The sequence below is a fragment of the Labrus mixtus genome, chromosome 1, assembly GCF_963584025.1.
Source record: "Labrus mixtus chromosome 1, fLabMix1.1, whole genome shotgun sequence".
Classification (NCBI taxonomy): Eukaryota; Metazoa; Chordata; class Actinopteri; order Labriformes; family Labridae; genus Labrus; species Labrus mixtus.
In genome coordinates, this window is record NC_083612.1 from 7,559,831 (window position 1) to 7,584,626 (window position 24,796).

Here is a 24,796-nt window from a genome sequence, read left to right on the forward strand (position 1 = left end):
TTCAGCAGATGGCTGTTCATCATGAGTCTGGTTCTGCCCAAGATTTCTGCCTCTTAAAAGGAAGTTTTTCCTCTACATTGAAACTTTTGCTAAATGTTGCTAATTGTTCATGATGGATCAGCGTTTGGTCTTTGTAATGAGTAAGGTCTTTTACCTGCTAAGCCTATCGAGAGAGAGAGAGAGAGCATTTGTTACAAATTGGCGCTATACAAACAAAGATTGATTGATGATGATAAAAAATTTACAACTTAAAATTATGTAAAATGTTCAGAAAACTGAGGCTGAAACTGCATTTTCAATATGGCGACCGCTGTAATTGGGCTTCAAAACTCCTCTTAAGTAACCAATGGGTGATGTCACTGAGACTACGTCCATGTTTTATCATCAATGGTCGTCAAAAATCCAAAATTGCAGACATGTTTTACGAATACATATAAAGTCATAAACAATTTAAATGATGTAAAATGTATTGATTCACAACAACAACAAAAAACGAACATGATCACTGTTTTTCTTGACCTCAAGCACTTAGTTTCAACCAATAGAAACGGAGACCAAACAACAAAGTATCCAACGTTGTTTTATTCATTTCCTGTTTTGTAAGCGTGTTGTGAAAGGGCATCCAGGAAATCATCCGTCACAACAGCACCAACATTTTACAGAAATAACCATGAATATGATTTTTTTTTTAATCTGATAAGTTCTGCCTCCTTCTCTTCATGAACCGTTCATCTTTTGCAGCTCGAAGGTTAATTAACCAGCGGCGCCGTCAGCGAGCAGCCAAAACCTCCAGAGGTGAAAAATCTCCTGTCATCAGCAAATATACTTTTTTAAAGAAATATTTCTGAAATGTCCCCGTGACTTTTGGACTTCAGAAACACTTCAGATTTTAGGGTGGATTAGTCCTAAACTCAAATCCCTTTATTATTGTATTTAATAGATTCTCCTCCTCTGGCGTCACCTTCACAGTCCTTCAGATGTTGTATTTGGGCATCCAGTCGCAGTCAGAGGAGGAAAAGATGGCGGCCGATGAGTGCTGATCGGCGGCTTTAATTATCATGTCCGTCTGCGGCTCGGCGAGGAAGGAGACGCTGACATTTGGTTCATGTTGGAGTGGCCGTCGTGGTGATTTCTCCTTGCCGTCTGAAGGTCTGGGGAGAGAGGGGGATGATGGGATTGAAAAGGAAGGCCAGCGATGGGATTATGGGAGCGTGACAATTGAGGATTAGCTCTGCTTTAAACAAATAACACTCGTGCAGGTCAGCAGATCAGCACTCAGCGTGGAGAGCTGACAGAGGAGCCGCTGCCGACTTCAATAAGACATCATCAATCTATTTATCTGTGTGTTTATTATAGAACTATTTATAAAAGAACAGAACAGTAGTAGACTTTCATGTGGTCCTGTGACGGCTAACAGGCTTACTTTAAAACTTGACCCTGAAATAAAGTCTTAGCTTCCTTTGCTTTATAACAGCGATGTACACCGCCACATTTTCTGTAGATTTAAGTATTTATTCACAGATTATGTACATTGTGATCACTGAGAGTATAAAACATGGACGTAGTCCCGGCGACGTCACCCATTGGTTCCTGAAGAGGTGTTTTGAAGCCAAACAATGGACGTCGCCATTTTGGAAATGCTGTCTCAACTAAACTTTCAGTCAACTTAGTAACAGGCAGAAACATGGAGCTTCAGCGGGCCTTAAACCTCCTGAGAACGAGCTACAACACCCCCCACGCCCCCGATTATGCTTAACTCCTTGCCTTAATATCATGAAATTGGTTGAGTTGTAAAAAAAAATCATCCCCCGTAGAGTGTGTACCAATAAAGACATGAGCTATTCTGACCATAAGTATTTGGTTTTTTTTGGTATCAGGCTGTTATCGTGACAGCCGGGTCAGCCTCAAGTGGACACTCATGGAACTGCATGTTCATTTGGCTTCAAATATCAGCCCGCTGCTTGGTTGAGATGTACGGCATAAGTTTATATGCTACAAACTATAAAGAACTAAACTAAGATTTTTTATCACCTCACTGAACACTTTCTTAATCAGTTCATGGTCTCAGGTAGTTTCAAGTCTCCTTCAATAAAGTATGCGTCAAATTTAGTGAGTGGCGGTCTCATTTTTGACTAAATGGCTCACTTGTGAATGAGAAGCCACCACATTGTTAATATCATGCTGCAGAGCAACACAACATGACATAGACTACACCAAAGTGATGCATGTGGTATTAGAACTGTAACAGATCAGACCACAACGATTACGATACTTATTTTAGATGACCAATAACAACAGACCTCTGAATACCATATTTCTGCCAAAGATCCCCTGAATCCTCTCTCTCTCTCGCTCTCTCTCTCTCTCTCTCTCTCTCTCTCTCTCTCTCTCAGACTAAACAGCAGAATCCATGAGAGCTGGGTTTTTTTTCACTTCTTGCTGCAGCAGAAATGCAAATTAGCGACAGTTGCTGGAGGTAAAATTAGCATCTTTAATTAAAAAATTAGCAGCAAACAAACAATACAAAACATACGAACGATTAAAGGAAAAACAACCTGAAGCAGAGGAATCTTTTTTATCTGACTTCCACTGGATTTAATGATCAAACATGAATTAATGTGAGATTACACAAACACAAACTCACATCACAAATATGTGTCTATGCTAGTCTACTGGGGAGTAATTAATAACCAATATTTTGACATCACATGCCGACTTTGATCCAACAAACACTGATCCATCGACGGGGGACAAGTGCAGCTCAGAAACAAACTTTGTTGTGAAAATGGGATATTTTATTAATTTTTTTAATGTTTTATCGTCGTACATTTATAGATCGACTTCAAACAAAACAAAGTCTGATGTTTTAGCCCCGAGCCACGACTTCAGTATGACTCTCATAGGACTCGATGAGGATCAGTGCCAGTGAAAAGTTCTCCTGTGTTTTAAGATTTTCATCCCACAAACCCGGAGAAAGTTTGAAGTGTGACGCCCCGACTCACAGTCAGAGGGGCCACATCTCCGACTAACACGAAACTTGCTTGTTTATTTTAAGTAGTGAAGGTCAAATTATTATTTCGGTCACTTTTTACTTAATGCATGTTACACCTCACCATGAGGCAGACTTATATGGGGCTAATGGTGCGTTTCCATTTGATCTTGGAAGTCAGAGTTGCCGGCTTAATCCTTGACCAAGACCAATTTGGAGAACATCAACATTAATTAAAAGATTCATTGTTGTCAGTTTGCCTTTATTTGAGGACAGTGGACAGAGCAGGAAATCAAGAGAGTAAGATCTGGGAATGACATGTGTGAAAGGAGCCACAGGTCAGACTCGAACCGGGGCCGCCCGCCTAGGTACATAGGGTGTGACCTAACCACTAGGCCTGTAATCATCTACTGGCCGGCAGACAAACCCCTTCCCAAGTTTCCCATCCGGCCCCCATGTCGTCATCAGGAACAACCCCCTGAAATCGGATTCTGACTCAGAAACTCAGAGAAGCTTCAGTAGCCCGAGTTAAAATCCAACATGGCTGCTATATGCAAACAGTAGCATTCAAACTTCACATTATATCAGCAGCTTAGTCCTCTTGTAGTGTAATTAAATTGATCACACGGATAGTATCATGCTAAAACTTCTATCCATGGACATGTTGTCTTGTTATTTTTGCGCACATATTATCAGGTACTGTGTCCTTATCGTCTGGTATTAGCTAACAAAATAAAGCTACTCCTGAAGGCGTCCATATTGGTCCTGACTTGTTGCCAACTCGCAACCTGTACGTGGTCAACTCGGCTGTGACGTCATTGTCAACTACACATTTATAGCTACAAAGTCAGTAATGATGGTAAACGTATGTGTAGTATTAGCAGGAACAGCTGAGTGTGATATCAGACCAATCTTTCTAATAATGCCATGAGCAACTTATATGATAATTATAGCAGTAGATTGTGCAGGATGTTGGCTCATATGAACTGCTTGTAAAAAGTTAAACGGGCTTCAAGTGCAAAAAGAAAAACATAGTTACATCTCATTTCAAGAAACTTCCCTAAATCTGACATGCTGCATTGATGGATAATTTAACTCATTACAAACAGTTCAGGTGTTACACCTTTACATGAGATTTGTGTCTGGACTTGTCAGGTGAACCGTGTGTTATCGCTTGGTAAGATTTGAGTTTTCAAAGTGTACAGATTACTGACTGAGCTGTCTGTATGTCTGTTTTAAACACTCACTCAGTGACTAAAGCACACATGGAGACAGTAGAGACTTGCCCTGTTAAATTATCTGTGGGGTTCTGCTGCCCTCTGGTGGTCATTTCATCAAACTGTCTCATCTTGAGCTGCTTACATTGCAGAAACTCAAATATAAGCAAGTATATTTAATAAAATTTCTTGTCAATCATACATAAATACTTTTATTGTAAGTTACATTCCCCTAACAAGTCCGGATAAACATCGTACTTCAAATAAATAAAAACAAAAATGAATTCCCTATAATAAGTAAAACTATCTGCCAATGCAGAAGGCAACAAATGACTGAAATGAGAACAAATGTGCTGAAATGAAATATTCTAACTAATTTAAATGATCTAATTTCAAGAGACTTAAAGGAAGAATGTTCCACATAAATAAATCAAGTCTATCCTTCTGTAAATGTGTCTCTGAGTCATGACTGTCTACAATGAGTGAGAAGCTTGAGTCCCGCTGGCTGTGTTGTTGTCAGAGTCATGTTCACATGGACCGGACGGCCGGATCCTCCCCTTGTTTATAAAATCATCTTTTTTACACAAGGACTAGAGAAAAGAAGAAGAACATAGCATTTTAGATCACGGTCATTCTGTGTCAATTTACATGCAATGTGAAGCTACCATGCTAACATTAGCATGCTAACGCAACAATGGTTTGCAGCTTGAGCAAAGGACAATTTTGTCCTCCATGCTCCTCCCTCTCCTCTTCACTCTCTTTTTTTGTTTTTTATATCTTGAAATTAGTCGATTGACAGATTTGACTGATTCACTTGCTTTGGTTAGAGTTTTTTCAGTGTGGGTTTGTCTCAGCTTCCCCCTGCAGTCCACAGAAACAGACCTGTGACTGTTGAACTATTTTAGGTGCAACATTGGAAGCAGAAAAAATATAAATACTTGCTTTTCAATCACACAAACTTCATGTCGCTTCTTGTCAAAGGAAGTACAAAAAATGCAGACACGCCCTGGATTGTGTCCCAAGTTTCATAAAACCCCAGGACTGACATTGTCGCCATTCATTTCTCATAATTTCTCCCAGAGTTCGATCGAGACATTGAAGTGGAAAGTGTCCTTAAGTCGACCTGAAGCAAGTTCAGGTAAGAGTCTGGGAATGTTTTAATGACCAGGATCATTTTAGCACATTATCTCTGAATGTTTATATTTTTTGCATCTTCAGATTTTCATAGAGGATTCTGATTCTTGAGTGTTTCTTTCTGTGTTACATGAGAGTGTTCAAAGTGTGATTTTCATGAACCTCTGTATGTATAGTTTCTAAGGAGAACAAAGAGCAGACTGATTGTCAAGTAAGTGTTTTTAGATCACAGTCATTCTGTGTCAATTTATATGCACTGTGAAGCTATGAGCTAACATGTGATAACAGCATAGCATGCTAACACAACAATGCAGGACACAAGTGATTGCAGCTCGAGCCAAGGACAATTTGTCCACTGTGCTCCTCCCTCCCTCTCTTCTCTCTCTCCTCCACCCTCCCGATCTCATCTTCCTGTCCTTCCTCTCTCCTCCCTATCTCATCCCTCGACATATTAAATTTGACTGATTCACTTGCTTTGGTTAGATATTTTTCAGTGTGGGTTTGTCTCAGCTTCCTCCTGCAGTTCACAGAAACAGACCTGTGACTGTTGAACTGTTTTAGGTGCAGCATTGGAGGCTTTTCAATCACACAAACTTCATGTCGATTCTTGTCAAAGCAAGTACAAATAGTGCAGACACGCCCCGGATTGTGTCACAGGTCAGACCGGTTCTGAAGTCACGTTGCTCCATTATTAGATTTGAACTTTAGCTTCAGATCAGATTAATAAAAACAGCAGGACTGATGAGCCAGAATGAGCAGTGTCTTTTCTCCCAGTCCTCGATCGACACATTGGAAACTGTCCTTAAGTCGACCTGAAGCGAGTTCAGACAAGAGTCTGTGAATGTTTTAATGAACAGGATCACTTTTAGCACATTGTGGCTGATTGATTTATTTTTGGATTCTTCAGATTTTCAGAGAGGATTCTGATTCTTAAGTGTTTCTTTCTGTGTTACATGAGATTGTTCACAGTGTGATTTTCACCACAGGTAGTATTGTATATACTGTAGGCGTATGTTAACACAACACAGTTTAGTTTTATGTTTTCTCATTTTTTTTAAATACACAAAAACCAAATACTAAGTGCAGGAAGAGGAAGAAAACTCCATGTAGTGTTGTAGTCTAGACCACACTAACCAAGACCAAGACATACCCAAGACTGAAATGCTCCAAGACCGAGACAAGACCAAGACCAAGGCAGGACGAGACCATAACAATAAATGAAAAATCATCATCTTTTGTGTCACTCACTTAGACTGTAACACGAAACAGTCCGTAACAGATCGGACTTAAACCGGGGCCCCCCGCCTAAAGGGCTGTAGCCTTGGTACATGGGGTTTAACCTAACAACTAGGCCAGTGATCAACAACTGGTGGCCGGCAGGCCACATCGGCCCACCAAATCTTCCCATCCGACCACCAGAATACTAATCATCTCGGGTTAATAAACAGTAAACATGAATTTAAAATCACAGGGTTTAAATACTCACATTAGGTCAATGTAAGAAATTACATTTCCTCTCTGACGCTGACTTCTTCACATTGGGCTTGACAGTTGTCAGGCTTATGGGCAGGCATATTTTAAAGTCTGGACCCCACAATGTCAGTCAAAAAAAAACTGACCCTGGTACAAATGTAGTTGATGGCCCCTGCACTAAGCCATCAGGGGACTGAGAACTATTGTGTCATATGTGTAAACCTTGTGGCAGTGACGGAGTGTGGATCTCCCTGCAGGTTTGAGCTCTGTGATGGATCAGTGTGAGAACGAAGAGGAGGGAGCCGGTCCCTCTAAAACCACCCTGCATCAGGAACATGAAGCTCAGAGGTGAAATGGTGATCTAATACTGGCTGTGACTTTTCTCCATGTCAGGGAGAAGCTCTTATTCACACTCTAAGCTCTGTTTGTGTGTGTGTGTGTGTGTGTGTGTGTGTGCGTGCGTGCGTGCGTGCGTGCGTGCGTGCGTGCGTGCGTGCGTGCGTGCGTGCGTGTTAAAGCCCAGAGCAGCAGTACACACCAGACTCTCCTGAACCTGGACCTGGACCTGGATCTGCAGCCAGCTGTGTGTCCCTGAAGAGTACTCGATCCATGACTCCACCTCCAGATTTTAAACAACCAGAGACAGAGTGAGTCCACACATACTGTCACTGTACAGTCAAAACATGTTCACACTCCCAACTAGTCAAATAAGACTTCTAGTATCCCTGGAAATACCGGTCTCATCTAGACAGTATGGCTTCTGGGGCAGACACAAGCTGAAATCTGCTCCAACAACAAGTATATCATTTAACATTATGCTCCTGTTCACATGGGTGACAAACGTCTTTCTGGTAAGATGTATATATACCAATAATTTCCGTTAGAATAACAAAGTTTAGAGTTTATCTTTTCCTGAAAAGAGTAACAATGTCCTTTATGATCAGATGATTCAGTTCAGGCACAAATCTGGTGTCCCACAGAGCCAATCTTCCCAGTCCAAAATTATTTTCAGGCCAGTTCTGCTCCAGAGTTGAATACCACCGCTCCAGACTCCAGAAAAACTTTGCGCTTGTTTGGATAAAGTGACTGGATAACACTTGTTTTGAATTGGGGCTATACAAATAATGATTGATTGATGGAATCTGATGCCTTTCTGTCTCGGTTGTCTCTTGATGTCGATGTATTCTTTATTTTTATTCTGCAGCGCGTCGGAGTGGTCATGGTCAAAAAGAGTCGCTTCCCTTTAAATTCAATGTCCTTTTTTTCCCATGCTCCATGTAGGTGTTTTCTTTCACAACAATTGATCTTGGTGGGTCCATCAGATTTGTAGATTTTTTCTGAAGTGACCTGTGGGCTCTTTCTATCCCCAGATTAATTTGGGGGGGCAAGTGTAAATGTTCTTTGATGAACGGGTCAAAAAAGTTGAACATATCTCCATTCTCTGTATCTTCAATCACTCCATAGATCCTCAGGTTGTTCATCTCTCTCGATTTTCCAAATCTTGACATTACTCCTGAAGGTATGATTACTTTAATTGCAACGGAAAAGACATCAATCTTTCTGTAATGGGACTGCGGTCCTCTAAAGTTCCTGTCTGAGTCTTAGCTCCTTCGAGTCTACTATCGAGTTTTTCTGACTGTTTCATTCAGTGTCGTTACTTTCTCTTCCAATCGCTCAAATCCATTTTTCATTTCATCTCGAAGTGACTTCTTCTCCAACTTCAATTCTGAATTTAAAATCCTTTTTCAGTTCAGCAAACATTTTTTTCATATCAGTCAGAGTTGCGTCTGGATCCATGTTTCTTAACCTTTTCTCCCATCTGTTTAATGGTTGTTACTTCACTCATGCGGATCGGCTTACTTTGAGTTTACCCACACATATTATTTCCAACAAAACTTATTTTAGAAAGCGCATCGGTTTTTGTTTAATTGTTTGACAACTTGGAAAGTTTAGCTAATCACCCATGCCTTGCCACATGACCCAGAAGTTTGTGTGTGGGTGTGTGTGTGTGTGTGTGTGTGTGTGTGTGTTTGTTAAAAGCCCAGAGCAGCAGTACACACCAGACTCTCCTGAACCTGGACCTGGATCTGCAGCCAGCTGTCCAGACCTGGATGTGTTTGACCTGAAGAAATACTCTGTTTCAGAGCAGACTCTTCTGAGGCTGATGCCAGTGGTCAAAGCCTCCAACAAAGCTTTGTATGTGCATTCATAACTATCCACATCAAATGCATTTTCTTTTTATTTGACAAGCAATAATGTAATTTAGCACAAACTTTCTGTGTTTCCTGATCATGTTAAGACTGAGTAGCTGTGACCTGACAGAAAGAAGCTGTGAGGCCCTGTCTTCAGTTATCAGCTCCCAGTCATCTAACTTGAGAGAGCTGGACCTAAGTAACAACAACCTGCAAGACTTGGGGGTGAAGTTGATGTCTGCTGGACTAAATAATCCAAATTGTAAACTAGCTGTACTCAGGCAAGTGTTCAACTTTTTGAAATGATAATCTGGATTTCTATATTAATTATTGAAGGGACCTTCTGAAAATATGTTTCAGGTTCAGTGGTTGCGCACTGTCTCATAAAAGCTGTGAGGACCTGTCTACGGTTTTCATCTCTCAGCCATCTAATCTGAGAGAGCTGGACCTGAGTAACAATAACCTGCGGGATTCAGGGATGAAGATACTCTCAGCAGGACTAAGAAGTCCAAACTGTACATTGGAAACTCTCAGGTCAGGAGTCAGCTATTAGTTCATTTTTTTCCAGAATCTTCTTGGTTGACATGTATTACCTCTAAATGAACTGACTGACGATCCTTTTCAGATTGAGGGACTGCAAACTGTCTGCAAAAAGCTGTGCAGCTCTGTCCTCAGTTCTTAGCTCCCAGTCCTCTAGCCTGAGAGAACTGGACCTGGATGACAACGACCTGCTGGATTCAGGAGTGGAGTTGCTGTCTGCTGGACTGGAGAGTCTAACCTGTAAACTGGAAATTTTAAGGTAAGGGTTCAACTGGTTAAAAGAGCAATCAATGTTAATTTCATCATTGAAAAATGGAAAGGATTTGTTAAATATTACGGAAATATTGTGTCATACAATATGTAAATCAATATATATTTATTTAGATTAATATTACATAATTGTATGGGTTAGGGCAATGGTTCCCCTAAATAACTCTAAATATCTGTGTTTGTGCATGTGTGTGTGTGTTTATTTAGATTGTCAGGCTGTTTAGTCAAAGAGGAAGGATGTTTAGCTCTGGCTTCGGCTCTGAGCTACAACCCCTCCCATCTGAGAATGTTGGACCTGAGTTACAATCAACCATCGGAGTCAGGAGTGGAGCAGCTGTCTGCTGGACTGGATGATCCATGCTGGAAACTAGACAGCCTCAAGTATGGACTTAAAGAGAGACAAAAGCTGCTTATAAACTGTTTCTCTGTGTGTCTGACTTACCAGTGTTCTGTACTTTATATTGAATGGTAGATGTACAACATCCATAGTTGTATGAGGTTGTTTGTGACTTTGTTTCTGCTTCCAGGGTGGACTATGGTGGACTGCAGAGACTTAAACCTGATATCAAAAAGTGTAAGTATGTCAAAGACTATTACATTAATATGCATATATTTTCTTTCTTCTTCTTTTTGCTCATGCAAATGGTCTGTAATGATTACATGCAGCTCTTTCAATTATAGGCTAAACCAAGCCATGGTTCTCTACTATTTCATATAGTTCCATAGGTTATGCCTCCAACTCTCTGCTTTCTTATCCAGGGGGTTTTTAAGCCCCACATATATATGGATTGTTATCACACAATGAAACCCTTACAGGGTGAGCAGAACCCTGATGCTAAGCTAGTTCCATAACATGAACGAAGTGTTTCCAATGATAGACTGTGAACACAGCTAATTTAAAGAAGCAGATGGGACTTGGAATGGTGTGTGGGCACTGCAGTGTCTGACTGCCTTTTTTTGTCCATTTAAATGTACGTGTTTTATAACTGCATGCACTGAACCATGCACATTTATATAAATAAGTATATATATATACATATATATATATACATATATATATATATATATATATATTTATACATACATATATACATGACTGATCTGGATAGGGCCCGTGCCATAGGACTACTTCAAGCTGGAGATCCGCACAACCACGTTGAAGCATTATTTGGAGTAAACCTTAGTATTAACGGGGGATGTCAGAGACAAGTCACGAAGTTGGCTGCCCAAGAAGAAGACACCCCAAGAAGACCGTTTCCTAACCCTGTCAGCTCTTAGGAACTGTAGGCAGTCTTCTACAGATTTTAAGTCAAGGTTTGCAGGACGATATGGCCAACGGCTCTCTACCCAGACAATCCAGAGCAGACTGCACACAGCCAATCTCTGATCTCATAGGGCTGCCAGGAGGCCTGCTGTGACTGCCCTTCACCATCAGGTCCGTTTGTGTTGGTGTCAGCAAAACGTGCCCTGGAACCTGAAAATTCGGATTAACGTTATGTTCAGCAATGAGTCCAGATTCTGCCTATGGCAAGTTGGATTGTAGAGTCAAAGTGTGGAGAAGCAGTGGAGAATGCTATTCTGATTGCTGTACCGATAGGGTAACAGCTTTTGGTGGAGGCAGTGTGATGGTGTGGGGAAAACTTGAAAAACGAGGCTTGTCATCATTGGAGGCAATCGCAATGAAGACAGATATTTAGATGAGATTCTGCAACTAGTGGCAATCTCCACAGTCTGGGACCGAACTCTATCCTCCAAGATGACAACGCTCACCCCCACAGAGCGGGATTTATCAGAGACTACCTCCATAATTTTGGAGTAGAGAGGATGGAATGGCCTGTCTGCAGTCCTGACCTCAACCCCATTCAACACTTATGGGATCAAATTGGGCATGCTGTTTATGCCAGAGTGACCAACACAACTACATTGCCTTTTTTGTGACAAATGCTGGTTGAAGAATGGAGTGCCATCCCACTGCAGTGTGTGACCAGGCTGGCGATCAGCAAGAGGAGGAGATGCCAGGCTGTTGTGGCTGTGTATGGTTCTTCCACACGCTACTGAGGCTCCTGTTTGTTATATGAATGAATCGTTAAATTGCCAATATATCTTGTGTCTTCAGACTTCAATCATCCAATTTACTAAATGACACCAAACAAGAGTCAACAGCATTGGCAGAGGCGATTTGACAAGTTTTTCATGGGCCCAACCCAAATACTCAGCTCTGCTGCTCATCCCAAAAATGCATGTTCCTTACAAATTATTCATTTCATTTCAAACCTTTAATTATTCTCTAAAGAACACTGAGGTTTCCCTTATTTCCAATGCCGTCGAGATTTCAAGCACAGTAAAGCAAGGAGAAACAAAATAACCACTCAGAATCAGTGACAAAAACCACTGAGATCCATTAAAAACATTTTTTTTAAATTTCAAACAAAGTGGCTAGAAATCAAATTTCTAAACTCTGGAAGAGAGGGAAGAACTCTGATGATTAGAGTTAGCTGGAGAGCGTTCCACGAGTTTGGGGCCTCAAAAGAAAATACAGATTTACTGAATTCAGTAAAAGCTCGAGGGACTTTAAGAACGAGCCATTCAGAAGAACGAGTCATGTAGGTGCTCGAATTCCACTTCAACAGGTCTGTGATGTAAGGTGGAAGTTAAGCATTAAGAGCCTTGAACATACAGTATATAAAAACAAAGTTTGTTGCGCCTCTCTTCAAGAGAAGGCCAACCAACCTTCTCATACAGCTCATAGTGATTTATGCCAAATCTATCACCAGTTATAAACCTGAGGGCAGAGTGATAGACGGTGTCCAGAGGCTTTAGTGTTGAAGCTGCAGTAAGTCTATAAATGACATCACCGTAATCCATCACTGATAAGAATACAGCTTCAACAATTATTATTCTAAACAATAATGGAAAGTTTGATTTGTTTCTGTACATAAAGCAATCTTTCTGTCAAGAGTTTCAACATGGAACTTAAAAGTAAATTACTCATTGAGCCACATGCCAAGATATTTATGCTAATTTTTCTCTCAATTTCAAAGCCACTTAAATAAGATATGTGTCCCCTCTCATAATCAATATTTTTGCCTCTGGAGAATAGCATACGTATATGTTTTAATCTCATTAAGTAGCAGTTTTTAGCTAATGAGATATTCTTGGACAGAATTAATAAGCAAGTTGCATGTTCTTGATAGCTAACTGTACAGCAGATTACAATACAGAACAATACAAAATAGTGTCGTCTGCATAGAGATGGGCATGACAACCATTCAAAGAAAAAACAATAATGAAAAAAAACTGTGAAGAGCATGGGACCCAAGACTGAAACTTGTGGCACACCTCTGTTAAAGGCTTAATATGCAATTTTTTGATCCAGCAGATGTCGCCCTTTAGCACCAGCATGAAACCAAAACAACTCGTGCTGCATTGTTGTGTTAGCATGCTAATGCTAGCGATCTTTATTATGCTCGTATCTTACCACTGCATGTAAATTTACACAAAATGACCCTGATATAGAAACGTTTACGTGACATTCAGTGAAGCAGTGAGTAAAGTATGTTATTCTTCTTTTCTCTAGTCCCTCAATTAAACAACTTTTGTACGCGAGGGGATGAGCCAGCCAGCTGTCCCAATGATGTAAACAAACTGAAGCTACGGCTAGGAAAACTCGGAAAACATACAGTGGGACTTGGGTGTTACACCCATCGTAGACAGTCATGACTCAGGTTTAGCATGACCTAACTTTACATTTAAAAGGGAAATAAACACGCTTTCAAACGGTATAAGGTTTATTGCCAAGAAACATTGTTATAACAAGATATAATCTACCAAACAAAAATTGCCTTACTTTTTATTACATATATATATATATATATATATATATGATATATAGCTATATATCATTTATATTTGTATAGACATGTAGTGTGATTGTTCTGATTTATTTATCTTTTTCTCCGTCAGATGTCTGTGAACTGGAAGTGGACAAAAACACACTGAGCAGAAACCTCACACTGTCTGCTGACAAAAGGACGTTGACTTATGTGGAGGAGGATCTGCCTTATCCTGATCATCTGAACAGATTTAAATCTCTTCAGGCATTGTGTACAAACGCTTTAACAGGTCGCTGTTACTGGGAGGTTGAGTGTACAGGAAAGGTTGAGGTAGCAGTGGCTTACAGAAGAAAGAACAGCAGAGGAGTTATTGACTTAGAGTTTCGGGATTGTGATCAGTCCTGGAGTCTGAGAAGATGTAGACATGGTGGTTATAAAGTCTGTCACAATGGTGTTGGAACATACATCTCACCCTCCTGTTCCTCAGAAAGAGTAGCAGTCTACTTGGACCATCCTGGTGGCACTTTGTCCTTTTACATAGTTGATGCTGGCACCTTGGTGCACCTCCGCACCTTCAAAACCACATTCACTGAGCCTCTTTATGCTGGGTTTGCTTTCCTGGATCGTTATCATAGTTCCTCAGTGTCTCTGTGCTCTCTGTAGGTCTAAGAGTCTCAGACATTCTGCTGACTGACAGTAAACCATCTGACTCAGACACACATTTAATTCATAACTCAATGTTTTCCTGTCTGTTTAAACAATCCTCCATCTGCTGTCTTTCAACAGTCAAATGCATCGAGAATCTTTGGTGTAGAAAATTAGGGGTGTCTCTGACTAAGGATTTAAATAATTGAACCTACAGCAGCTACAATCTATGCATCTTACAACAGACAAAGAAACACAGATTTTTACCATCTTCTGACTTACTATTTGAAAATGAACTATGCCCACTCTTACTATTCTAACGCAAACAGTCCTGTTGCATCAGAAAGAGTCTGCATGAAACCAATCCAGTGAAAGATTAAATCCATACACATTACATCCATGAAGATCTACGGGGTGTTCTGGCAGGCCGTCAACCAACGATCTGAAGGAGCCTAAGAGAGCTCAAGAGATTTACAGATAGATACATGCAGTAATATGATGTACTGTATATGCACAGAGAGAGAGCGAGAGAGAGAGAGAGAGAGAGAGAGAGAGAGAGAGAGAGGAGCTCAAGGTGCCAGTTCCCCCGGTAGTCTAAGCCTATAGCAGCATAACTAGGAGCTGGTCTACACCAGCACCAGCCCTAACTGTTCCAGAGGAGAGGAGCCTGATAACTGAAGGCTTTACCTCCCATAGTACATTTAGAGACTGTAGATACCACTAGCAGGCCTGCATTCTGGGACCGTAATCTTCTCGAAGGGTAGTACGGCACTAGTAGCTCCTTAAGATAAGATGGTGCCTGGCCATTTAGAGCTTTGTAAGTGAGAAGAAGGATCTTGAATTCTATTCTAGATTGTATAGGGAGCCAGTGCAGAGAAGCCAACACAGGAGTAATATGGTCCCTTTTCCTAGTTCTAGTCAGTACACGAGCTGCAGCGTTCTGGACTAGTTGAAGAGTCTTTAGAGACTTACCAGCGCACCCTGATAAAAGAGAATTACAATAATCCAACCTGGAGGTAACAAATGCATGAACTAGTTTTTCTGCATCATTTTGCGACAGGATATTCCTGATCTTGGATATATTACGAAGGTGAAAATAGGCTGTTCTTGAAATTTGCCTGATGTGAGAGGTAAAGGACATCAAATATCTAATAGAACTCCTAGATTCCTAACAGTGGTGCTAGATGCCAGGCTGATGTCATTAAGGACAGTCACATCACTAGAAAAAGTCTTTCTGAGGTTTTTAGGGCCTAGCACAATAACTTCAGTCTTGTCTGAGTTAAGTAGCAAAACATTTCTGGTCATCCATGTCCTAACGTCCTTAAGGTACGTTTCTAGCTTACATAACTGACTGGTGCCTCGGGCTTCATTGATACATAAAGCTGAGTATCATCTGCATAACAATGAAACTGTATGGAGTGTTTCCTCATAATATTTCCCAGAGGAAGCATATATAATGTAAAGAGAATTGGTCCAAGCACTGAACCTTCTGGCACTCCATGGCTAACTTTGGTGTGCATAGAGGACTTATCATTAACATGTACAAACTGAGATCGGTCTGATAAGTAGGATTCAAACCAACTTAAAGCAGTCCCTGTAATTCCAAGTAAATGTTCTAGTCTGTATAATAGGATGGTCAATAGTGTCAAAAGCAGCACTAACATCTAACAAGACGAGCACAGAGAGAAGTCCCAGAAGTAGATAATTTGTAACTTTAACTAGTGCAGTCTCAGTGCTATGGTGGACTCTAAATCCTGACTGAAACTCCTCAAATAAACTGTTGTCATGGAGAAAGTCACACAGCTGATTAGCTACCATTTTCTCCAGAATCTTTGAGATAAAAGGAAGGTTGGATATAGGCCTATTGTTAGCTAGAGTTCCTGAATCTAGAGTAGGTTTTTTGAGTAGAGGTTTGATTACCGCTACTTTAAATGACTGTGGTACATAGCCTGCCAGTAAAGACAAATTGATCATATCTAATATAGAGTTGCTAACAAAGGGAAAGACTTCCTTAAACAGCTTGGTTGGGATTGGGAATAAAAGACAGGTTGACGGTTTCAACGCAGAAATAATTGAATTCAGCTCTGGAAGGTCGACTGGAGAAAAACAGTCTAGATTAATATCTGGTTCTGGAACTGTCTCTGCCATATCAGACGTACTGCCCCAGGTAAGGCCAGTGGGTTACCAATTTTGTCTCTGATGTCAAGAATTTTGCCTGGCTACAGTGCTGAAAAGGTATCTAGGATTGCTTTTGTTTTCCTCGATTAGAGAGGAGTAGTAGGCAGCTCGAGCGTGACGTAGAGCCTTCATATATTTTCTATGACTATCCTGCCAGAATAAACAAGATTCTACCGGTCAAGCGCCATATTCTTTCAAAATTTTGCGACGTTTGTTTTAGAGTACGGGTTTCTGAGTTGAACCATGGAGCTAGTCTTTTATGTTTGATAACCTTCTGTTTTAGGGGAGCAATAGAATCAAGAGTAACTCTCAGCGAATCCACTGCACTATCAACAAACTGATCTAGCTGAGAGGGACTAAAGCTATCATAAGAGTTTCCAACTGGGTTGCAACACGGTACTGAATCAGAACCAGCTGAAATAGCTTCCTTAAATCTAACTACTGCACTATCTGATAAACTTCTAGAGAGCACATTTTTATTAAGCAGAGATAATTCTGGTAGGACAAAGTCGAAAGTAATAAGGAAATGGTCTGATAGAAGAGGATTTTCTAGGAAAACTGTAAGGTTTTGGATTTCAATGCCATAAGCTAAAACAAGCTCCAGGGTGTGGTTAAAACGATGAGTTGGTTTGTTTACACCCTGGGTGAAACCAATAGAGTCTAATAGTGACATGAAAGCTGTGCTAAGGCTATCATTATTAACATCCACATGGATATTGAAGTCACCTACAACAATTATTCTATCACTGCTAAGGACTACAGTTGATAAAAATTCTGCAAATTCTGATAGAAATTCAGAATATGGGCCAGGAGGGCGGTAAACTACAACAACTAGAACTGACTAAAAGGTTCTTGAGACTGGATGTGGAAGACTAAGAACAAGGCTTTCAAAAGAAGAAAAATTCAGCTTTGGTCGAGGGTTAACTAGAAGACTAGAACTAAAAATAGCTGCTACTCCACCACCTCGTCCAGTGTCTCGAGGTATATGAGTACTAAAATGACTGGGAGGAGTGGATTCATTCAAACTAACATATTCATCTCGACACAGCCAGGTTTCAGTCAAACAAAGTAAATCAATATACTGATCTGATATCAGATCATTCACTAAAAGAGATTTGGATGCTAAGGACCTAATGTTCAAAAGTCTGCAGTGAATTTTCTGATTTTTTTGCAAAATCATATTCGTAGTTTTGATTCTAATGAGATTTTGACGATTTACGCCTTTTTTTTTCTACGTTTGGATGACTTAGAAAAACGGGTCTGGACTGGGGGACAGGTTTTCCTCAAAAATACTGCCAGTTACTTATGAAGCCCACATCGTTTGCTGGACACCACCTCAACAGCCAGCGGTTGAGTGATGACATGCGGCTATACATGTCATCACTGGTCTGATGTGGGAGGGGTCCAGAGAACACTACGGAGTCCGACATCGTCTTAGCAAAAGTGCACACCGACTCCACATTAACCTTAGTGACTTCCGACTGGCGTAGTCGGGAGTCATTAGTGCCGACATGAATTACGATTGTATCCAATCTACCTTTAGTCTTTGTCAGCAACTTTAAATGAGATGCGATGTCGCCCGCTCTGGCCCCGGGTATACACCTAACTATACCCGCTGACTTCGCTAGCTTCAAGTTTTGGACTATGGAGTCTCCAATAATCAGAGTTTTATTCTCAGCGGGTGTGTCGCTGAGTGGGGAACATTTGTTTGAAACGTGAAGTGGTTGGTGGGGAACCGTGTGTTTCGATTTTCGACTATGCTTCCCTCGAACAGTAACCCAGCCACTGCCTCCCGGCTGCTTGGGAGCTACCGGGGGGGAAGCCAAGCTGTGTCGGCCCACACCGGCTACAGGTGGCTGGCTAACTACTGCTGCATACGATGGCTCTGACTCAGTGGTGCGGAGCCGTCTCTCTAACTCAGACACCCTTGCCTCCAAAGCTAAAAATAAACTACATTTCTTACATGTATCATTATCACTAAAGGAGGACGAGGAGTAACTTAACATCTGACGCGTAGAGCAGGAGAGGGAGAGACAGAAAACGAAGCCATTGTAAATAAAGCTAACTGCAAAGCTAGGCTAAGAGTAGGTAGCAAAAATAAACAAAACTGTTAAGCATGTTTGTCGCTAGAGAGAAAGAGTGCTTTTTGATTACTTCTGTCTGTCTGAACGTACAGTGTGTTGGAAACAACAGTCATAAGAAACTAGGCAAAATTAACAATTAAGCTTTTAGCTCTAACGTTAGCCTAAATTAACCAATGAGAGCTCAGGGGAAGTGCCTGCCACTGTTCTTATGTATCTATACTAGAGGTCAGATTCTCTGCCCGAAGCTGGGTCAGGCCAGACAAACTTTTCATGTGTTGTCCCACTGTCTCATTTTATGACATCTTCTTTTCATGTTTGACCCTTTTTCCTTGTACTTTGTTCAACCTTTGTTGTTTTTAAATTTTTGATATAAATAAAGTTGACTTGATGTGGTTCTGAACATCACACACTTCTTCAGCATTCAGACCAAAGCTTCGTGCCTATTGTCGGCTCATAGCCGTGCTGATATTCACTTTGACATCACAACCTAGTGTGGTATTGTTTTAATGATTTTTATTTCCATTTTCATAAAAATCACAGCACAATTTTTTTTCAAAGAACCTGTTTGACTTCTGTTAACTTTAATCACAATGCAATGTCATCAATACTCATCCAATAAAATCTTTAAACATCCACTAAGACAGTAACAAGTCCTTTTCTCTGTATAATTAAAGCTGACTCATCAGAGTTAAAGCATTTCAAATATCTGTAATTTGTAGTTAATTTTAACAGTAAATTAACTTGAGCTTGTATATTTCTTTTCTAGTCTTCTGACTACTCAAAGTGCTTTGACACTTCAGGTCACACCTACACATTCACACACTGATGGGAGAGGCTGCTATGTAAAGTGACCATCAGAAGTAACTAATCCCATTAATACACACTCATACGTCGCCGACGAAGAAGCGGGAGCCATTTGGGGTTAAGTGTCTTACCCACGGACACATCAGACATGTGGCTGCAGGAGCTGGGGATCGAACTTCAGACTTTCTGGCCCCGAGACTAACACCAGTAAAACCAATGCCATTAAAAGCACAACAACCACAGCACATACTGATGATGCTTACACTAACACAACCCAACCAATAAAGACACCACATGTTCTAATGTTACACCCATGTACAGCGTACTGTAAGGGGAGAAATAAAGATGAAAGAAACAAACACAGTGTTGCTGGCTTTCATTCAATGGTGTAATTAATAATATGTAATAATACTCATCACATTTTCATTGTTCACAATTATACACTTAGACGAACATACATGCACTGTTTAACACCTTTACATCTGTGATATAACAGGCTAGCATTTCTCAATGCTGTATAATCTACTGCTTGTTTTATGTTAAAACATTTTAATCTTGCTCAGACAACACGCTCCCCCCGCTGGCCTAAACCCAGAAGTGTAATACAATAACAAAAGGTTAAGACCAAACCAATCAATTACAGATATGCTTTTAAACTTAACCTTAGCAACATGAATTAATTTATAACTAGCTTTTTAGCTAGCTAAAAGACATATAACATTTTAGAAAGACACTAGTTTTAACATGTATTATTAGTTTACTTAGTGCATAATCTTATACCCATTATACTAACAATAACTATATAATACACAACAACTGACATGGTGGGTGTCAACAACTCTGATAGCAACATTACTTACAAAGAACAGACCATAAATAACAACACCTTTAACATCAACAAGACTGACTGTAACACCACGGGCCCATATACACCCATACCACTAACACCACCAGTAACACAACTTAAACCAACATTAATACCACTTATACTATCCCACAAACAAACACACCAAAATCAACCATACACATAACATTAACACCGCCATTGGCACCAATACTAAAACCACTTACACCAACTCCAACAATATAACCACAGCCCCCCAAAGTTTCCCATCCAGCCCCCATGTCATAATTAGGAATGCTCCCCTGAAGTAGGATTCCGACTTTGAAACTCACAGAACCTTCAGTAGCCCGAGTTAAATTCCAACATGGCTGCTAGGTTCATCAACAGTAACGTTCAAACTTCACATTATAGCAGCAGCGTAGTCCTCTTGTAGTGTAATTAAATCGATCACACGGATAGTACCATGTTAAAACTTCTATCCATGGACATTTTGTCTTGTTATTTTCGCGCACATATTATCAGGTAGTGTGTTGTTATCGTCTGGTATTAGCTAACAAAATAAAGCTACTCCTGAAGGCGTCTATATTTGTGCCTGACTTGTTGCCAACTCGCGACCAGTACATGTTCAACTCGGCTGTGACGTCATTCCCAACTACACATTTATAGCTACAAGTCAGTAATGATGGTAACTACATGTAGTTTTAGCAGGAACAGTTAAGTGTGATATCAGACCAATCTTTCTAATGATGTCATGAGCAACTTTATAGTTATTTGTTGTGCAGGATGTCGGCTCATATATGAACTGCTTGTAAAAAGTTAAACTGGCTTCTAGTACAAAAAACATGTTATACATAAATAAAGCAGAAATCCAGTATATCCTGTGTAAATGTCTCTCTGAGTCATGACTGTCTACAATGAGTGAGAAGCTCGAGTCCCGCTGGCTGTGTTGTTGTCAGAGCCATGTTCACATGGACGGGACGGCCGGCTCCTCTCCTTGTTTATAAAATCATCTTTTTTACACAAGCACTAGAGAAAAGAAGAAGAACATAACGTTTTAGATCACGGTCATTCTGTGTCAATTTACATGCAATGTGAAGCTACCAGCTAACTAAAGTGTGCTAACATTAGCATGCTAACACAACAATGCAGGACACAGGTGATTGCAGCTCGAGCAAAGGACAATTTTGTCCTCCATGCTCCTCCCTCTCCTCCATACCTCTCCTCTTCACTCTCCTTTTTTGTTTTTTATATCTTGAAATTAGTCGATTGACAGATTTCACTGATTCACTTGCTTTGGTTAGAGTTTTTTCAGTGTGGGTTTGTCTCAGCTTCCCCCTGCAGTCCACAGAAACAGATCTGTGACTGTTGAACTGTTTTAGGTGCAGCATTGGAGGCAGAAAAAAGATAAATACATGCTTTTCAATCACACAAACTTCATGTGGATTCTTGTCGAAGCAAGTACAAAAAATGCAGACACGCCCTGGATTGTGTCCCAAGTTTCATAAAACCCCAGGACTGACATTGTCGCCATTCATTTCTCATAATTTCTCCCAGAGTTCGATCGAGACATTGAAGTGGAAAGTGTCCTTAAGTCGACCTGAAGCAAGTTCAGGTAAGAGTCTGGGAATGTTTTAATGACCAGGATCATTTTAGCACATTGTCTCTGAATGTTTATATTTTTTGCATCTTCAGATTTTCATAGAGGATTCTGATTCTTGAGTGTTTCTTTCTGTGTTACATGAGAGTGTTCAAAGTGTGATTTTCATGAACCTCTGTATGTATAGTTTCTAAGGAGAACAAAGAGCAGACTGATTGTCAAGTAAGTGTTTTTAGATCACAGTCATTCTGTGTCAATTTATATGCACTGTGAAGCTATGAGCTAACATGTGATAACAGCATAGCATGCTAACACAACAATGCAGGACACAAGTGATTGCAGCTCGAGCCAAGGACAATTTGTCCACTGTGCTCCTCCCTCCCTCTCTTCTCTCTCTCCTCCACCCTACCGATCTCATCTTCCTGTCCTTCCTCTCTCCTCCCTATCTCATCCCTCGACATATTAAATTTGACTGATTCACTTGCTTTGGTTAGATATTTTTCAGTGTGGGTTTGTCTCAGCTTCCTCCTGCAGTTCACAGAAACAGACCTGTGACTGTTGAACTGTTTTAGGTGCAGCATTGGAGGCTTTTCAATCACACAAACTTCATGTCGATTCTTGTCAAAGCAAGTACAAATAGTGCAGACACGCCCCGGATTGTGTCACAGGTCAGACCGGTTCTGAAGTCACGTTGCTCCTTTATTAGATTTGAACTTCAGCTTCAGATCAGATTAATAAAAACAGCAGGACTGATGAGCCAGAATGAGCAGCGTCTTTTCTCCCAGTCCTCGATCGACACATTGGAAACTGTCCTTAAGTCGACCTGAAGCGAGTTCAGACAAGAGTCTGTGAATGTTTTAATGAACAGGATCACTTTTAGCACATTGTGTCTGATTGATTTATTTTTGGATTCTTCAGATTTTCATAGAGGATTCTGATTCTTAAGTGTTTCTATCTAGTGGTAAGAGTGGTAAAAGTGTTGAGGTACTTTTCATCCATGTTGGCATAACATTTTTCTATTCTTTAAATAAAGAACAAATAGTCGTAGTTGTAGTTACAGACATTGTTTTCACTCTCCTACATCGCCATGCTTTGAGCTACAGATCTGAATTAACCACAGCTGAATTTTCTGCATCTACCACTCGACCTTTTTAAAAAGCCAAGAGGAAAGTTAGTTTCACAGCTGACTTGAAAAAAACACCCCCACCACCTTCCCCCTTCCCTCTCCACAGCAGTGAGTGACGCTTTTTCATCTTAATAAAGTCAAAAACCACGGCACATTTTGTTTAGGAGCCCGTTGTTGCAGATAAAGAGAGCAGCCGAGTGTTAACTCATCTTTATCATCATCACCACACAGAAGAACATCTTCATCATGAGGAGCGCTCACGTCCTCCTGCTGTGCATGCTGGGAGCTGCTCTGCTCTCCTCTGGCCTCTGCAGCGGTAAGAAATAATCAAAAAATAATTTTAATGTACTCTTTTTGAGACAATCTGAAAGTCTACAACTGTGTGGTCTTTTCTTCTTCAGATGAACTCAGCCCCGATAACTGCTGCTTCAGCTTCTACCCAAGGAGGGTGAACAAAAACCAGATCCGCTCTTATTACATGACCGATGAACGCTGCCGGGTGACTGGAGCCATGTGAGTGTTTGATCCCGAACTTTGATTATTAATTTTGAATTTGACTAGATTTTATGCCTTTTTTGTTTTTTTATTTATACATCAGGATTATTAAGCAGGGTTGATCAAACTTTCTTTATACATCTTTATTTGTTGTCCTTTTCTCACCAAGTGGGTTTAAATGTCCCATTTTCTCTTTTGAATTGTATTTAAAAGAGTCAAATTATAAATTTTTTTAATCAGGATTAATCGCTGAATTTCAATACTTAATCACGATTAATTGTATTTTAATTGCATGTTTGAAGTTCTATTATTTTGCATTTAAAGACTGGTTTTGTTAGGCTTTTATTTTGAATGTTTGTAATGTGTTGAGATGAGGGTACCTTACTTCCTGTTTGAATAAAAACATACATGTATTTGGGAAGAAATAAGATAAAGTCATTAAAGGAGCTCAGCTCTACAGCCCTAGTTTTAATACATCCCCATAAAGCCATGAATCAGATTTGATACACTTTTTTTTAGACATCTGCATCCGAAATGAAATCTTTTTTTTCTAAACAATCTGATAAATACAACCAGATTCATGCAGGGCACAGATAATGTACCTGCTCCCAGGAACTTTTTTTTAAATTGGATAGGACAGCTGAAGAGAGACAGGAAATGTTACAAGGAGAGAGTCGTAGGATGACATGCAGCAAAGGGCCGAGGTCGGATTTGAACTCTGAAGCTGATGTGTCAGATATAATACAAAACAAAACTTCAACATGCAGCATGTTAGTTCATTTCTTTTTCTTTTTTTATTGTTTTTTAAGGGGGTCCATTAATGACTTTAGAGCGTTTACAATCTGTTGCATTCATTGTCAAACAAACAAACAAAAAAGTAAATCTACAATCCAAACAGGGTAATTTTCTTCCGTCAATCTGAAGTTCTGAGAATGAGAGGTTGATAATTAATCTAAAATCATTTTCACCTCTTTTTCTTCCAGTCTGGTCACGAAAAGGTCTGTTCAGCTCTGTGTGGATCCAAACATGCCCTGGGTTAAGAGCATCATGAGGAGTTTGGACGAGGAGTCCTTTTAAACCAACTCCCTGTCGGTCCATGCACTATAACAACATGTCCATATATGGTCGTTATGTTTGTATTAATGTGAAAATCTACTTAAATCGAGAAGAACCTATTAAACCATGAATATTCTTATAAACCAACTTATTATTATCCTTTGTCTTTAGAATAATCTTAAAATGTTTTTTTTAACACAACTTTTTAAGCAACCTCTGAATAAAATAATCACTCTTCATTGCTCTGTTGTTTCTTCTTTTCTCGGACACTTTCACACGGTAAGGCTGGCTGCTTTCTTAACCACCTATGAAACTCATA

The 24,796-nt window shown here is 40.2% G+C and overlaps 2 protein-coding genes across 2 annotated transcripts; both read left to right on the forward strand.

Annotated features, from left to right (window-relative positions):
• Positions 1-5,271: 5,271 nt before the first annotated feature.
• Positions 5,272-14,968, forward strand: LOC132982125 (neoverrucotoxin subunit alpha-like). Its single transcript, XM_061048468.1, has 9 exons — positions 5,272-5,344; positions 7,071-7,161; positions 7,332-7,460; positions 8,854-9,009; positions 9,113-9,539; positions 9,631-9,804; positions 10,023-10,196; positions 10,343-10,389; positions 13,779-14,968. The coding sequence occupies exons 5-9, from the start codon at positions 9,484-9,486 to the stop codon at positions 14,309-14,311; spliced, it is 984 nt and encodes a 327-aa protein (XP_060904451.1). The 5' UTR covers positions 5,272-5,344; positions 7,071-7,161; positions 7,332-7,460; positions 8,854-9,009; positions 9,113-9,483; the 3' UTR covers positions 14,312-14,968.
• A 6,687-nt stretch (positions 14,969-21,655) lies between these two features.
• LOC132982200 (C-C motif chemokine 4-like) lies at positions 21,656-24,716 on the forward strand. The gene is made up of 5 exons (XM_061048588.1): positions 21,656-21,815; positions 21,988-22,022; positions 23,158-23,242; positions 23,328-23,439; positions 24,405-24,716. The coding sequence occupies exons 1-5, from the start codon at positions 21,671-21,673 to the stop codon at positions 24,496-24,498; spliced, it is 471 nt and encodes a 156-aa protein (XP_060904571.1). The 5' UTR covers positions 21,656-21,670; the 3' UTR covers positions 24,499-24,716.
• The last annotated feature ends 80 nt before the right edge of the window (positions 24,717-24,796 follow it).